At 38.4% G+C, this 16226-nt stretch overlaps 1 protein-coding gene across 5 annotated transcripts in view; it reads right to left on the reverse strand.

Moving 5' to 3' along the window:
- Positions 1-2086: 2086 nt before the first annotated feature.
- Positions 2087-16226, reverse strand: part of diaph2 (diaphanous related formin 2) — a 497594-nt gene continuing 483454 nt past the window's right edge. For all 5 annotated transcript variants that reach the window (XM_015388892.1, XM_015388885.1, XM_015388900.1 and 2 more), the window contains one exon: positions 2087-7595. In XM_015388892.1, the coding sequence (XP_015244378.1) occupies positions 7531-7595 (65 nt within the window). In that variant the 3' untranslated portion in view covers positions 2087-7530. The remainder of the gene's footprint in view (positions 7596-16226) is intronic.

Raw genomic sequence — 16226 nt, forward strand, 5'->3', positions numbered from 1 at the left:
ATCTGAACAGAGCACCTTCTTTCTTACATTTGGGGAGTCGCAAATAAGCCTTTATCAAACTAGAGACATGGCTTCTTATTTTAGTACAAATTAATGCAAAATTTTAGGACGTTAGGACAATTTTCTGTCCACTCTTCCAACAAGCCCAGCTTTGTGAAGTGTAAACTTTATTCTGGCCATATGGACAGATAATCAGATCTCTGCTGCTGAACTATGTAACTTTTCGAAGTTTACATGTGGTCTCTGTGCAGTCTCTGGTGATTGCCCTTCTTGACTAGTATGAGTTTTGGTTGGTCTTCATATGTTTTGCATATTGTTTGTGGTACCATGTAATTTTATTTTTTGTAACCCCTAATAGACTCAAGGTTTCAAAACTTTTTTGGAATAACTCCTTGGTGTTGGGAGTGTTTCAGTAATAAGCCCTTTCAGGTGTATTTATGCTGGAAAATCATGTGACACTTAGAAAAGTCATTGGTTACAATTCAATCTTTTATGAGATCCATAGTGAATGTAATTGAATATCTGTGCCCACTACAGTTTTCAGTATGTTTTTATAAGTATTCTTTACATTTAACATAAAATATATATAGCAGATTTATTAGGTAAAATAAGAATAACAAACATTTAGATTAGTTTGGAATGTGACAAAAGCTGTGAAAACCTTTGGGAACACCTTGGATGTTTTTGCTCTCTTATACAGTATTATCATTGCATTTTTAGCCAGGTGTGAAGGGTTATGAAAACCTTGAGAAAAAAACATCAAACAGAAATTGTATCTTACCCATCTTTAGCTGAACAAATAACCCAACATGTTTACTAGGCTTAGCCAGTTTTAGGGATAATATTCAGAATTCAGAAACTAAATTAAACAACAGCTAAATTACTTAGTAGTCTGAAAGTAAAACATTTTATTAATTCCCACCTTCCTGTGCAGTGAATGGTATTTGTAAGTGTGGCTTAATTGGAAGAATAGTTGGCTTTCATGGCTGGGGGTTCAGTTCAAACTTCTTTCTGCCACATGCCATTGTGCTTTAGAGCAAGGCACGTAATCTCAGACTGCTGCTGATCTTCTGTTTGAAAATGTACATATTGGGATGTATAGTTTGTTGAATGTGGCTCTAATTTTTAAGTGGTTAATATTAATAAAAAGGTTCAAAGAAACCACTTACATCTTGATTTGATATTATGAGTAATGAAGTATTATTATAATCTATAGCCATAGATCAGCTGGCAGAAATTAGTTGTGATGCAACTGAAGCATCGCCCACACATGTATGATCTTTCTTTAAATTGAGTAAATTTGCTCCAATAAGGAGCCTCTCTTTGACAAACTACTGTATCTATTAATGTTTATATAATCTGTTTCCTGTCACTTGCATCTGGTAGAAGTACCCTAACTGCACTATGAAATATTTTTACTTTACTTTCTGTGTTAAATGTTGTTTGAGGGTCTTACAACATTTTCTCATGACCTTTGGCCTTTTTAACAAGTTGATTAAAATATTTTTTTTCACCACCATATAAGGTTATTTTTGGTTTTCATGTTGGGTTTCGGCCTGCACAGTGGGGCAGTGTGTAGTACTGCTGCCTTGCAGCAAGAAGGTTCCGGATTTGATTCCCAGCCCGGGGTCTACTTGCATGGAGTTTGCATGTCTCCCTGTGCAGGCGTGGGTTCTCTCCAGGTACTCTGGCTTCCTCCCACAGTCTGTTAAATTAATTGGCTTCTCTAAATTATCCGTAGTTGTGTGTTTTTCTCTGTTTTGCCCTGCGATGGACTGGCAACCTTTCCAATGTGTACCCCGCCTCTCGCCCCTAAAAAGATGGAGCTTGGCACCAACACCCCTTGTGACCCTGCTTGGGATTAGCGTGACGGAAAATGGATGGATGGATCAACGTTAGGTTTCTTTCTCCAAGCACTAGATATTCATGTTCAACAGAACTTTAAAAAGAACTGTTGCTCAGTATAAAAAAAACAAAACAGAGACACTGTTGTTTTCAAAAATCAGTTTATGTAACAAAGTGGTTATAATTTAGTACCATTCTCCATTCAATAATCTATGGAAGGACAGTCTTCATAACCATTTTGTTTTTTTTTACCCCGTGTTGCTAAGCATACAAATAACCTTAAAATGTTAAAAATATAAATGTATCTTAAGACAGTTTAACATACTGGGTGACAGATAAAAAGAAGGCAGGCAGGGATATGGTGGCTTACACATCATGGTCAGACAGGGTTTGTCAACAAAAATAAGCTTAGCATGTTTATTCAGCCCCAGCAGAACTTCATCAAAATAGGAAGAAGTGGATATGTAGCAACTGGCAACTGTTTACCAGACATGCTGTGCAAATAGTTCACTCTGTTAGTTGTAAAGTTGCTTTTACAAATCTTGGAACAAATCTTTCTTTTGTCTGAGCAGAATATCTTGTAAAGTGCGTGGACAGTGAATGATACGTCTGAAAAATGTACCCTAAGCACGGAAGAAAGGGCACCTTTGCACTTCATACCCCTGCCTCCTTGCTTGCATGATTTACATGAGCACACAGTGACTTGTAAAAAATATTCTGCCCCTTGAACTTCTCTACAGTTTATCACCTTAGAACAAACATAATATAACAAGCATGTTATAATGATTAACATGATTGACCAACACAAAGTAGTTGTGCAAAAGCTGATACATTACTTTAAGCTTCAATTTTAACTAGTGTTGCGCCAATGCCATTTTTGTCCGCGATACCGATACCAGATACCTAGCTGTGCAGTATTGGCCGATACCATACCGATGCCATGTGTTTGAAATTGATGTGTGTGTATATACGAAGAACTGTGTACTACTTGGATATAAAATAATTGCCATTATGGCTTTGTCAAGCTGCTGCCTACCTTTGTGAAGCAGGTAAAAGACTATTAAAAAAGTGAATCCAGTAGAACTTTTTATTGCCTACCTGGAATGGGTGACAATAGTTGAATAAACTTTTGGCTCTCAAAATGGTATCAGTGCCGTATTTGTTGGTACTCGCTGATACAGATACCAACATTTTAGAGCTGGATCAGGGCCCTGCCCGATACTGGTATCGGTATCAGTTCAACACTAGTTTTAACTCTATTTCAGCTCCTATGTTTTACTCTCGGACTGAATTGAATTTATATCTACACACCTCCCTATCAACTCTGAGTAAAACCGTCCACAAAGTATGATGCTACCACTATGGTTGAAGATAATGATGGTGTGTTTAGGACCTCTCTGGTGTGTTATCTACTAATTAGGGGACTTCTTAAAGGCACACCGCAGACTTTGTGACCTAAAATGTTAATACATATGAATTATTTAAAGTGATTCCTCAGGCCAATATACAGTGCTTGACACTGTCAATGTTATGAGCAGGGCTCCCCTCTTGAAAGACCACAGATGTAAGTTCATAGAATATACTCCGTCGTTGGCCAGGTCATGTGACCTGGAAGTATGTATCTCTTTACTGCCACAGGCTCTTCTATAGTCACGGAGCTAAGGCTTTTCTCTATTATTTTTTTGCCTGCTCGACTACTGGTCATGGCTGAGGCAAGGAAAAATCTTTGTTATCATTTTCTATGTTTAGCAGAATACGGGCAGAGAGAGCAGGATACAAACAGTAGCGAGCTGAGATGGATGTAGCTCTTTACTGGAGCTCTGCCACTCGTCCTCCGTGCTGGTTCGGCCTGCCCGGGCAGTGCCATCCGGGGAGCAGCAGCATTCTCACGCCCTCCAAGCCTCAATCAAAAGACACTGGAGGCGGGACGGCTGAATGTTTGTTGACTTTTATGACAGTGCTGCGGCGCTTTTGACCATTAGGGGTGCTAGACGTGAAACGTATGGGTCTAACGCTGCTAGTGGCCAAAAGTAACAAGGTGTGCCTTTAAGTTAATTTGTTGCAAGGAATTTTTTTTTTTTAGGGGCGTTAAATAAAGTTATTTTTTTTTTATTTCTAAAATAGAAAATTCACATGCACTCATTTGTGTTGGTTAATCAAAAAATCCAATAAAGAACACTGAATACTGTAGTTTTAAAAGGGAATAATCTGAATGTGTAGGAATAGTTAAGGGCACAGTAGTTTACATCATCAGCTGAGGTTTGTTAGTAAGAAGCATATAGATGGCGGAATGATTGGCTGTTTTTCACATGTCTATGTTTTGTTGACCTAAAAGTCTCTTGCTATTACTTCCTATAAAACACACAATTTTCATTTGACACAATGGGATGAGGAGAGAACAATCACTATGATAATGTGGGTTTTGTTCTTTGTACAAGTCTTCTAATCAGAAGTTCGTAATTCTACTCTCCTGCATGTCAAATTTTCCTTTTCTCTTTGAGGCTTCTGATTTTTCAACCTGTATTGTTGCAGCAAATGTCTACAATTCCTATTTACTACTTGCTTGAAAAAAAAAAAATTTTTTAGATGATAAATACATAACTTATGATCACAATAAGTCCTCTACTTAAAAAAACTGGTCATCAATATCGACCAAAATAAGATTTTTTTTAAGATGTTTGTACACTTGAAGGGTTAATTAAGCTGTAAGTCTTTTTTTTTATTTTTATTGAATAATCCAAATGTGGCTTGTTTAGGCAGGTAAATACCTCATATCATAGCAGACCTGTGTTTTGCTGGAGGACTGTGATTTAAAAAACTGGTGTCATTCAAAGCTTAAAATTGCGCAGATGTGGTGTTTTGAAGAACAAAGGGGGAGAAGCGATTACAGAGAGGAAATCACTTTTTTGACAATGCATCTTTATCACTGCTGTGTACAACACGCCCTCAAAACTGCCACCAACGCAGAGTCCCTTATCCAGAAAACTCATTCTCGAGGCTTTCACTCTGTGACGGCTTTAACCTGATATTCAGCCGAGAGTTATTGTCTTCTTAAATATGCAGACTTCTCGAAGCGTTGTGGGCGCGCACCTCGAACCGAGATGATGTGTAAAATTGCATTTTTTTTTGTTGCATGCAGGCAAAAGGGAGGGGAGGCTCCATGAAACAGGCGCATCACAAGCAGCCCTGGCAGATTGTTTAAATGAAAAATCTTCATCTATTCAGCGCAGGAGTCAAGCCCACTGAATCCTATTTTCCCTGGGTTCCTGTTTGGATTACTGAGGTGGCATGAGGCGTGCAGACACACAAAGCCCAAAGCAAAGTTATGCTGCTTCTAAAGTAACTTGTGTCATGGTAAAAGGGTCACTTATGTCATTAGTGCTTGGGAACTGGAAGGTGTCTGGAGACCTGCTTGCTAAGACAAGCATCATCCAGCCTGCTGTGGCCCTCAGTCTGTAATTCTGGTCATGCCCCATCTCCATGTAGATTTAATGGTTGTTTTTAGTAGCATCTGCTTACAGTCTAGTGAAGTGAAGAGGGACAAAGCCACCCTTAGCATGAATATATAAATAAATAGTTTACATTAAAAAGTAAAAGTGGGTCCTTGCAGTGAAATCAACCAGTGATAAGACGCTGGCTCCAAGATTAAAGCTTTTATGGTGTCACAGATCACTTAGAAGTAGCAATAAGCTGATGGATTTTTGGAAGGCATCAATCTAATAATTCTTAATTCTTTTAAAGAGTAATAAATTGAACAAATATTTCTCAGAAAGAGAACAAAGTAAGACTAGTGTGTGATTCTCTAGACCAGAGGTTTCCAAACTTTCCATCTTCTGGCCCACATAATGGTAACAGAGTTCATTTATGATCCAACTCCGGGTTAAGTACACACAAATTTAAACAAAATCCGTTAACTTCAGATGTAATATTAGAAACAGCATCAACAACCAACGCAGTAGGTTTGTCTGTTTTTCAGTGTTAGAATAGATGTTTATGGTTTAGTTTAATTTCTGTGGTGCCTCTCAGTTCCCAAAACAACAATAACATTTATTTTATGCTTTAAGAAATAGCAGAAGGTTGACAGGATAGACTGTTAATTTTTAAAACAAAAATCTAATATAACTAGAAGTTTTCTTCCTGACAAAGAAATACCCAGGGTAATGTATGAATGTACCTATGCCAGGGCTGGATGTGGTGCATTGATGCAGACTACCCAGAGCTTACTGTTCCGAGGCTCAAACTCAGGCTTAAATTTGTTCATACTTAGGACAATAATGTTGTTTTAACATTACTGAACAATAAAAAATGAATAAAATGCAACAAATTAAACCTGTGAAAAACTATCTATTTGAAATCTTTACAGGAGCCTTTCTTTCTTTACGTTTGTGTTGCAACACAAAAGGAGTGAGATAAGCCGGAGTTAAAAAGTTTTGCAGTTAAACAGGATTTCAGTATTATTTAAAGAAAGAAATGCATAAGTCCTATAATCTGTTGATATACCTTGTAGAAAATGAAATTTCCTTTAACATTTCTTGCACCTTCTTTTCACTTCATTATAAAACACAGCAAGTTTTAGTGAGAATGGCAAACTCTGAGTCTTCTTCATTAAGTAACAACTTCTAAAAGGAAAACTGTTGTTCTCAGCATGATCTGCTAATTTGTAGAAGAATCTGCGTCTCTAATCAGCCGTGTAGTTAGACAATTAGAATTTTGCAGAACCTGCTGGATTATCCAACCTTGCTAAATCCTAAAACAATTATTGTTTTCATAAAGCTTATTTTACATAAGCTCGATGTTTTTATGTGACATTAGGCTTATACCATATTAGACTGTGTTGGTTTTCAAAATGTGCCTTAAAAATGGTGTAAAAACTTTAGTACATGGAGGTCTGCCTTGCTGAAACCCTGCATGACCTGAAGAAAGGTTCAAATGTTCATGGTTGATCCCAGGCAGCTGGGTGTATTTAAAAATGTCAGCTTCTAATTGTAACAGCCACAGCAACCTCAGGAAACAAATCAGCACCTGAAGGGTAAAGGTGAGATTATGCAACACAACACAAAATCTCATCAGTTAAAATGTCTTGCATTTTAAAAGTCCATGAGTTACCTGCTCTTTGATACTGGTGCAGAAAGCCGCCAGCTCTTGTGGCTTTGTTAGAGAGATAAAATGTGATTATTATTGAACAGATTACCTTAAATATGACAGGGAAATAATATTTCACTGCCCTCCTCTTCATTAAGACCCATTGATGTGTCCTCCATTTTTGTGACAGCTGTCCATAGTGTTCCAGACAAGCATGCTGGATACAGTAGTCCCTCTTGGCAGAATGTCCCTCTGTAGCAGACTGCGATATATTTGCCTGTTTCCTGTCTGCATTTTGAGTTAACTGAAGCATTTGGATTAAAATATAGGTTTAAACATGGAAGGAAACAGCTTTTTAAACAATTTCCAAATCAAAAAGAAACATTTTAAGCAGTAAAAAAAAAAAAAAAAAGAATAAATATGTAGGGAGTCAAATAAAATCTAAATGTCCAGTTGTTTCTTTCTGTAGGCAGTTTTCCATACTTGGTGCTCTGGTAGCAACAGTGAGGGGCGGTGTGTCCCTCCCAATGTCTTCCCTATCGCCTTGTCCTCATCGCAGTCCTCTTTGGCACTTATCTAAGGTCTTGTAGTAGACACGGGTAATCATCGAGCTTGGTGATTTGGGTTGTGGCGTGAGCGAGACCTTTCGAGGACTGCACGGCGGTTGTCTGTTCAAGAAGAGAAAGGGGGAAAAAGTAGGTGAGACTGGGAAAGAACAACAAAGTGCTACATTGATCCATCTTTGGCAGAAAAGCTGAACTAAATGAAAGGCTTAGGAGAAACTAAAAGAGGGAAGGAACAGTTAGGGGAGGAGAAACAAGGCTGACTGAGAGCGAAGAAGGATGGGAGGAAGAAGAGACACTAGAAGCTGAAGGAGTGGAGGTGCCTGTTTGGTGTCATAGTAACTCCATTCATATCCTAAACATAGTTTTTTATAAAGAGACCCTACAGGAAGTGTTCTCACATCAGATACAACATAAACAGAGCAAATAAAGGAAACACACAGAGACATACAACCAACCAGAGCAAGGATGAATAGCCTGTCACATTTTCTACATGTAGTTTGCTTCCCATTAGCTTGGGCTTGTAATTAGTGTCAGCATGCACCTATCAAATCTAAGATGTAGAGCTGCACTGTGTTGATCCTCCCACCTGTCCTCAGAATTTTCCAAAGGTGCAACAGGCATCTGATCATTGTCAGAGCTGTTTGTGGGGAAGTTCCTGCCTTTCAGGCATGCAGAGCAACAAATTGTTCTAATCATAGTGAACGGGAAATGTTTGGGACGTTTGAAAAAAACCCAGCTCTGAGGCTCCCTTTGGAAAAAAAAGTTTTCTCTAAACATTATTTGAATTGAGGCTGCTCTTGCAGGCACCTTTACCACTGATTTGCAAAATAGATACCATGGATGTCTTAAATTTTTTCAACTTACAACCACAAACAACACTATTAAATTTGAAATCAATTATACAGACAAGCACAAAGTAGTCCTCAAAGAATACATTTTTCCAACTCAAAAAACCCAAAGGTGTATGTATGTATTATGTTTAACCCTTATGTGAACTTAATACTTAAGGGTTAAACATATAAACAACCCGGGGTAAACCACTTTATTAAAGCTACACAGTCTTTTTTGGTAAGACTTGCAAATCTAGGGACTGATGTTTTTGCACATCCTTCTGTGGAGAGACAATTGAGAGACATGTATGCTTCAAATCAGTTCATGGATGCGCTGTCTGCATGTTTAGCTTGTTCACCTGCTTGAAAATGAATTTCTGCCCCAGTCCAATGACTTCAACATCATTTCCTTAATAAGGCTTCCTTGTCGGCTGAGGAAAAATCTCTTAAGTATGATGCTGCAACAGTTTGTATGTGGGAAAAAATGTAGATATAGGCCTAGATAAAATTACTCACAAGGGGACTTAAGTTTCTAATTATGGAAACTGCTCTCAGCATAAAGGAAGCCACTTTTCTCCCCTCTCTCAACCTCCCTTATCTATCATGTTTTACTGCTTGTTTTTGAGAGCCTTTCTTTGCATATCTTCCAAAAACTAGAAATTATGGATCTGGGCAGCTGGTCTCTTAACGCTATTGATCAAATTTTTTCCATGAGGAGACTGGGCAAAGCATAGCATCTTTATCTCTGGGAGAAGCTCTGGTCTGTTTCATGGACTTATTCTCCTATGAAAACATGTACTACCAAAGTCTCCCATGGCTAAAGAGACATGTGCTCTCAAGTTCCCCATTTTGCTTGCCTCATCCTCACATTTCCCTACCTGTACCCCTTTATCTCCATCCTCCCTTCACTTCTTCCTAACTCTGTCCCTCCCCCGTTCCCATGTGTACCATGCAGGGATTTTTGCAACCTCATATTGTGCTCTGCAAGGTAATGTTATGGTATTTCATTTCTTGTTTTTATGGACCCCCTAGTATTATCTTTCTAATGCGAGAACAGCACATTTAAATGGTTGCAGCCTCAGGCACATGTCCCTCATATACTGTATTCTGTTGAACTGTGTTTCTTCAATGGGTTTTTCTTAACCAAATTTCATGACAAATTAACACATAACATAACAATCTTATTCTGATTTGACTTTTATTCATTGGATGCACTGGGTTTTATTTATGATATCAGATTTAAGGTATTTACTTTTGAGAAAAAAAAAAAAAACAGGTATCCTTTGTGTTGGTTTGTCAAACAAATGCTAACATTTAAGTATGTGGTTTCAACATCACAATGTGAAAAGGTTAAATGGTTTAGCAGGCATTGTAGGCAAAAACAATATTTCCCTTGGGGTCAGAAATAAGCAGCAGTTGTACTTTTGGTATTTTCTGTTGCCATGTTCATGACAAAGTCATAAAATCTTTTCCACCTTTGCTATCCAACCACAGCTGCCCAGAAATGCCCATGACATCCTTCGGGCAGCCAGGTGGCAGGTGGATTTGGATGGAGCCAAAAAGTCGAGCTACAGAGATGACTGCAGGCACACCCACACAGGACTCTTGGTATTTCCGAGTGTGGTGTTGCCAACATGTCTATTACTCAGTGCTCTGCTGTAAGGTGCCAGGCTTCCGAGGCTGGGCGTTGTTTAATGGTGCTTGTTCCATCCATCATGTCAGGTAATGAGCTGAGAATGAAAACGGTGGCTAGGAGACATGCACAAACCTGTGTGCGCAAACAAGATCCTACATTCACAGTAGAGAACAGCAAGTGCTCCCTTCTTTGGGGTTGGATACAAAGCATCATGCAGATGGTGCACAGGAGGAGAGAGGGAAGAGGGAGGGAACAGAAGGAACAACAGGAAGACAGTTCAAGATGTAAGACAATTGAATAAAGGTTCTTTATTCTCTCTGCTTCTTCTAGCCGATGCATGTTTATATGCTGAATGCTATCATGAGAGCTAACATGTTCTGGCAGAGTGTCCAAACACGTCATAACTACTTATCCATGCACTCATTGTATTCTGTCCACAGGTTACACTACACTCTGTGAGCACGACTTACGAAGCTTACTTCCTTTCAAACCAAGCATACATAGCATTCAAAATGATTTGAAGGGGAAAATTGGGACAGTTTGAAAGAAAAAAACATGAAAGTAGATCATCCACAATTTATCCCCGCCAATCATTTGCAAGTCCAACTGCTCTAGCCTCATTTCTGGACTTACAGTCACCTTTAACCCATCAGAGAAGCTTGGAAAACAGAGCCTCTGTCTCTGGAGGGTGTTTAGCTTGTACCACATTTAATTCAGTAAACGGGATGGGGAGGGGTTTAGAAGATGAACTGGGAAATCTAAAATTAAATAAAGGCAGAAACTGGATTGAAATGGAATGCTGGCCATTTTAATCCCTTTGGCATTTTCTACCTTGGTAGTTTTGGCTTTATCTGGGTCACTAATCTCTCATTGTTTATTTGAGTTGACCCTAATGGGGATGAGACCTGTAATTAATGTAAACACAGTGACCAGGGGCTCCAGCTTCCCAAGGACCACAACATTTCAGCTTCTTTTTTTTTAATCAGCTTTTATCTCCCCCACAAATTGAGATAATGTCTTGCATTTAAATTTGGTAAGAACTGTGTGTTTTAAGTATTAGACTTCAAGTAAAACACATTTATCCTAATAAATACCCAACATGAATAGTAGAATGATAAAAAAAAAAAAAAAGTATTAGAGAAGGGAAAAGGCAGTGAGTCTATTTAACACATTCGGTTTGTATGTGGGCTTTGTTATTTTAAAAGGTGTTCATTTTACATGCTGTGTAAGCTGAGAACCATTGACCATTAGAATGACCGCTCGCTGAAGCTGTTCAGAAGGACTTTGCTGTAAGCAGCGGTGGACGATTGACAAGTGCCCTTTTGGGGTTTTGAATGCTCTTGCCTAACTGCCTAAATGTACTGGAAAGCTTTTGTAAAAGACAAGGAAGAAAAATCTCCAGAAAAATACCTCTCCATCAGAGGAGTCTTGAAATGAGAGCTTTTAGCTTCTCATAAAGACTTTTCTGTTCCTTTCTACAGGTGCATACAAGCCCATCTTTTCTCACCCCGAATCAATCTATCACAACAACTTAACAAACAGCAACCATTTCTAGTGGGAGAGCAACATTACAACTAGCCTATACTGAATTGGAAGCTTCAAGCACACACATATATAACTACACACATACTAGTGCAGAGGGAAACAAAGTGAGACAAGGGAAAAGGAGGACAGATACACACAAAAGAACTATTCTTTTTTTTGTGCACTGATTGCAACTCTCTCTACTCGCATTGGTTTTGATGGCTTCTTTACCTGTATCTCCCAGAGGCGACATCTTTTCGAGTTACAGCAGAAGTGACACAGAGGAGCGCAAGAACAGGAGAAGAAATTGACAAAAGAGGATCAGGTATTCCGTGTTACAGCAGAGGGATGCTGGCATCCCAGCACTTAATTAAGTGCTGGCTTGGCACCATTTCACAAAATGTAGCTAAATGTACCATGGAAATCAGCAGGGGTGGGTGGAAGGAGGGCAGAGACATAGACACGCATACATGCACAAATGCACACTGTCTTTTTCGATCCAAGACACACCACTTACAGATTGAAGAATGAATTGTTCCATAAATGAAGTTCTATGTGAAATCTTTCTGTGCATCGCTTTGAGGAATTCACACAGTTACTAAAACAGTACAATCCTTTGTATGTATTATATGATAATACAGACCACACAGGAAAGGTTCTGAAAAGTACAATAATACTAAGTAATAAACCAGTAAGTCTGTCACTTTGGGATATATGCTGTGAGATTCCTTAAAAGAGATTAAATGAAATTATGTTCTTTGTGTTCCTGCCATCTTTTTGTCTTCTAATTGCACTAAATTGCATCATGATGGTGTTCTGTGATGTGAAAAAGCAGGAAATCCAACCACTCATATAAAACACTTTCAGCTTGAGGTAGGAATTACCTCTCCTTGGCAAGAATAAACAGCAAAGACTTCAGAGGGATTACACTGACATAGTTAAATACTGTAAGGCCAGCAGGCTCTGGGCAAACATCTAAATATGGCTAACATATTGATCAAGGTCACATAATAAAAAGACTAAACAGCTTCAGATGGGAGAAGCTTAGCTCTTGTGCAGTGACCAAATACACCAAAGTGTTTTTTTTTTTTTGTTAAACAAGTGAGCAGTGACTCCTCTGACAGCCCCACTGTCTTTGTGTGATTTCTCTGAGTCGCTTCACTTTGTGACAAGTTGAAACATAATAAAGGTGATTAAATCTCAGCATGTTGTGTTTGCTCCCTGGATAAGAAGAAAAGCATCTGCAGCAGTAGCAACAGGAACAGTCACAACCTTCTGTCAACCCCTTTTTCATCTCCTCCTCCCTTTCTGCAACCAGCCTTAGAGCTACAGAGTAATGCAGTGCCCCTCACTGAAAAACAAGATATGCTGGATAAATGGGATGCCGAGGGAGTGCTGCTATTTTTCCCTACTAAAACTTATGGACAGGGTGTTTTAAAACTTTATCTTGACAGACACAGCCTATTGTTGAGAGGTGCCAGAGAGCCTTTTCTATCTTATGTTACAAGTCAGTTGTATATTTATGAAACAACAAACAGAACAACCCATACTGAAGGATTAAGACTAAGTCCATGGCAATTTAAACTCAACCAAGCAGAAGCCCAAATACCACTACTAATGTACTTTTTTTTTACAGAAGTATATATTAGCTGTTCTAAAAGAAAATGACAAATTAGGTAACAAATTAGGTATATTTGTATGTTTTTTTCACAAATGAGGAGAAGATGGAGCAGGAGATCAACAGAAGCCACTGTTGAGCCACTGACATCCATCCATTTTCTGACACGCTTAATCCTGAGTGGGGTCACGAGAGGTGCTGGTTCCTATCTCCGGCTGTCTACGGATGAGAGGCGGGGTCAACCCTGGACAGGTCGCCAGTCCATCGCAGGGCAACAAAGAGAAAAACAGGACAAACAGGAGAGGCCAATTAACCTAACAGTCATGTTTTGGACTGTGGGAGGAAGCCGGAGTACCCGGAGAAATCCCACGCATGCTCAGGGAGAACATGCAAACTCCATGCAGAAAGACCCTGGTCTGGGAATCGAAACGGAAACCTTCTTGCTGCAAGACAGCAGTGCTACCCACTGCGTCACTAAGCAGCCCGAGCCACTGACAACAAATCTGAAATCTATTTTGGAGCTAAGCCTTTCAGTGACTTGAAATATAACAAGTATTTTAGAGGCTATTTTCTGAGATATGGTTAGCTTGTGTAACAGTTTTGGCACTGGGGGACATGCTCCACTTTTTTGGGTGCGGTGAGGACACATGCAGCAGAATTCTGGATCAGCTGCAGCTGTCTAATCAACTTTTTAGGAAGAGCTAAGTGAAGATGCTGTTGCAGGAATCAATCCAATCTACTAAACCACATAAAGGGGTTTTTCAAGGTCCTGCTGAGAATTTAGTTATATAATCCTAGGGGTTTTCTTTAGGTGATAGAAGGTAATATTTGTTGCCATCACAATGTGCATTTGAAGGTTCATGTCTGAGTCCATCATTACATCCATATTTAGAGCCTGATTGATGGTTTCTAGCTGTATTAATTGGAGCTTTGTGATAACATTTGGAAGCTCTTCTTTTGATCAAAAGACTATTGCTTCACTGAATAAATGTGTGGAAAATCCATTCTTTTAAGTCTTCAATTCCTTTACCCAGAACTGTCTTTGCAGGTTAGAAATACAGTGTTGTTGAAAAGAAAAAAAATATAAGCAGATTCAGCAGGTTTTTAATTGTATAACCTAAGCAAACCACAAAGAGGCAACAGAAAAAGACATCACTGACATGCAAGATTTATTTGTAATTAGTATTCAGAGAGGGAGAACATCTACCAAGCTCTGAGTGTAGCTGAGAGGGATGACTGTACAAGGATTGCTCCACCTGTGAGCTCTGTAGGTGTAACTGTAAGTGCTCTCTTTTAGTTTGTAGACTTAAATACTGGCTCAGAGCTGATCTGTTTAACTGTGTTTCTCTCCAAGATTAAGCTGCTAAAGAAGCTACTTCTGCAAATAAACATGAACTTTTCTCATGAATACAGTAGATAGCACTCCTGGATCAGTGTTTATGTGTCCGTTCTATGTGTATGCTCTGTCTGCTCAGTCATGGAATAAAAAATCATTAACATTAAGCCTGGTTGTGCTGGAAGTTTATTTCTGTTAAAGGGGAGTTTTCCTTGTCACTAAAGCTACATACTCATTCAGGACAAGTAATTCCACATGAGGCAATGCAATCTGTTAAGTTTTCTTATGAAAACCCTTTTTAACGAACCTCTGATTTGAATGAATTAACTATGTAAAGTGCCTCATGCATGTGAGAAATGGGATAATATGAATTAATCAGCCCTTTGAGTGAGAGTTTTGTTGTAGAAAGAGACAAGAAATGTTCAAAAATGTTCCCTGTTTTACATACAAATATGTGAACTAAATAAAACAAGGTATTCATAAGAAAATATTTGCCCAAATTGGTCATACAACTCCTGGGTTTAACAACAAATTTCAAGATAGACCAAAAGTTACAATGTTTCAAATTTTCCTAGAAAATCCTTAGTTAGACCACAGTGTTTTTCCCAGTATTTTCATCCTGTAGGTCATACTCATTTGGGTCATTCATTACTAAACAGGGTATACTAAGGTTCGGAAAAGCTATTATCGGATAGTTTATAATTATCAGAAAATAACATCTTCTTTGTTCGTGAACCGAAAAACAGTATGGTTAGAGTTGTAAAATTTGCTGCTGTTTTTATGCAGTTGGTTCCATGAGACATTTAACATTTATAAAAGTATAGGGACATTTTATTTAATGTAAGTATTTTAATGTCAAGTGGTACATTTGAAGTAAATGCTAGAATGGATATACTTAGTGTATATAATCACAATCAAGTTTTATTTTAAAAGCAGTATTTGTTTTTGTGAGGCTTTTGTGAACTTTTACTGTATAGTTTCAATTACTGTTTTCACCAAATGGCTATATTAAAATGTTACATGCATTTATTCCATCCCTAGCCTCGGGTTGTTATCCTGACTGTACCAGGCCTTTTCCAGTCTTTTCCCAGTCTAATCTTTTCTGGAGATACACTAAGTCTCTTTTTAGTTTTATTTTATGTGTCATGTTTGCCAAAGCAGCACAGAGAATTGATGTCCCAGTGCTGGATAACAGCCCAGCAGATTTGCTTTCACAAGTGGACCATCGTGGCTGTTGCCACAAGGTTCTTCTTGATACACGAAGTCTGATTTTAAACACTTCAAAGCTGTTTTTGAGAGACAGAGAGGAAGAGATGAGTTTCTACTGTTTGCAGTAAATAAAGGCTGTCATGCTTTTTGTAAAGTAAAGACCGATGTAGGCTGTTTGTTGTTTCCCCCCCCAAAATAATACAATGGTGACTATAAAGAAGAAGAAGAAAAAAAAACAACAACTCTAAAACCAGCTACATTACGAAAACCAATTTTACAAATTAGATTTTTTTCCCCTAAATACTTTAAGTACTCTAAACTCAGGTCAGATCCTTTCCTGTGTTAGTGGGCACCAAATTACAATTGCAAATTGAAATAAAAGCATCCTCTTACACAGCCACAGCTACTTTTACCAGCAAAAAAAAAGGTTTAAAAAGAGCTGAAGTGCTGATGTTTGGTAAATGGATTGGTATAAAACAAAATCAAAGCTTCTGTTGTCAAAATGTATACAACACTTTAATTCAAATGCACTGTATATATATTAGAGGAATATTATCTCAGTAAGGTAAAACAGGGTGGA

The sequence above is a fragment of the Cyprinodon variegatus genome, unplaced genomic scaffold (assembly GCF_000732505.1).
Source record: "Cyprinodon variegatus isolate N-32 unplaced genomic scaffold, C_variegatus-1.0 Scaffold19, whole genome shotgun sequence".
Lineage (NCBI taxonomy): Eukaryota > Metazoa > Chordata > Actinopteri > Cyprinodontiformes > Cyprinodontidae > Cyprinodon > Cyprinodon variegatus.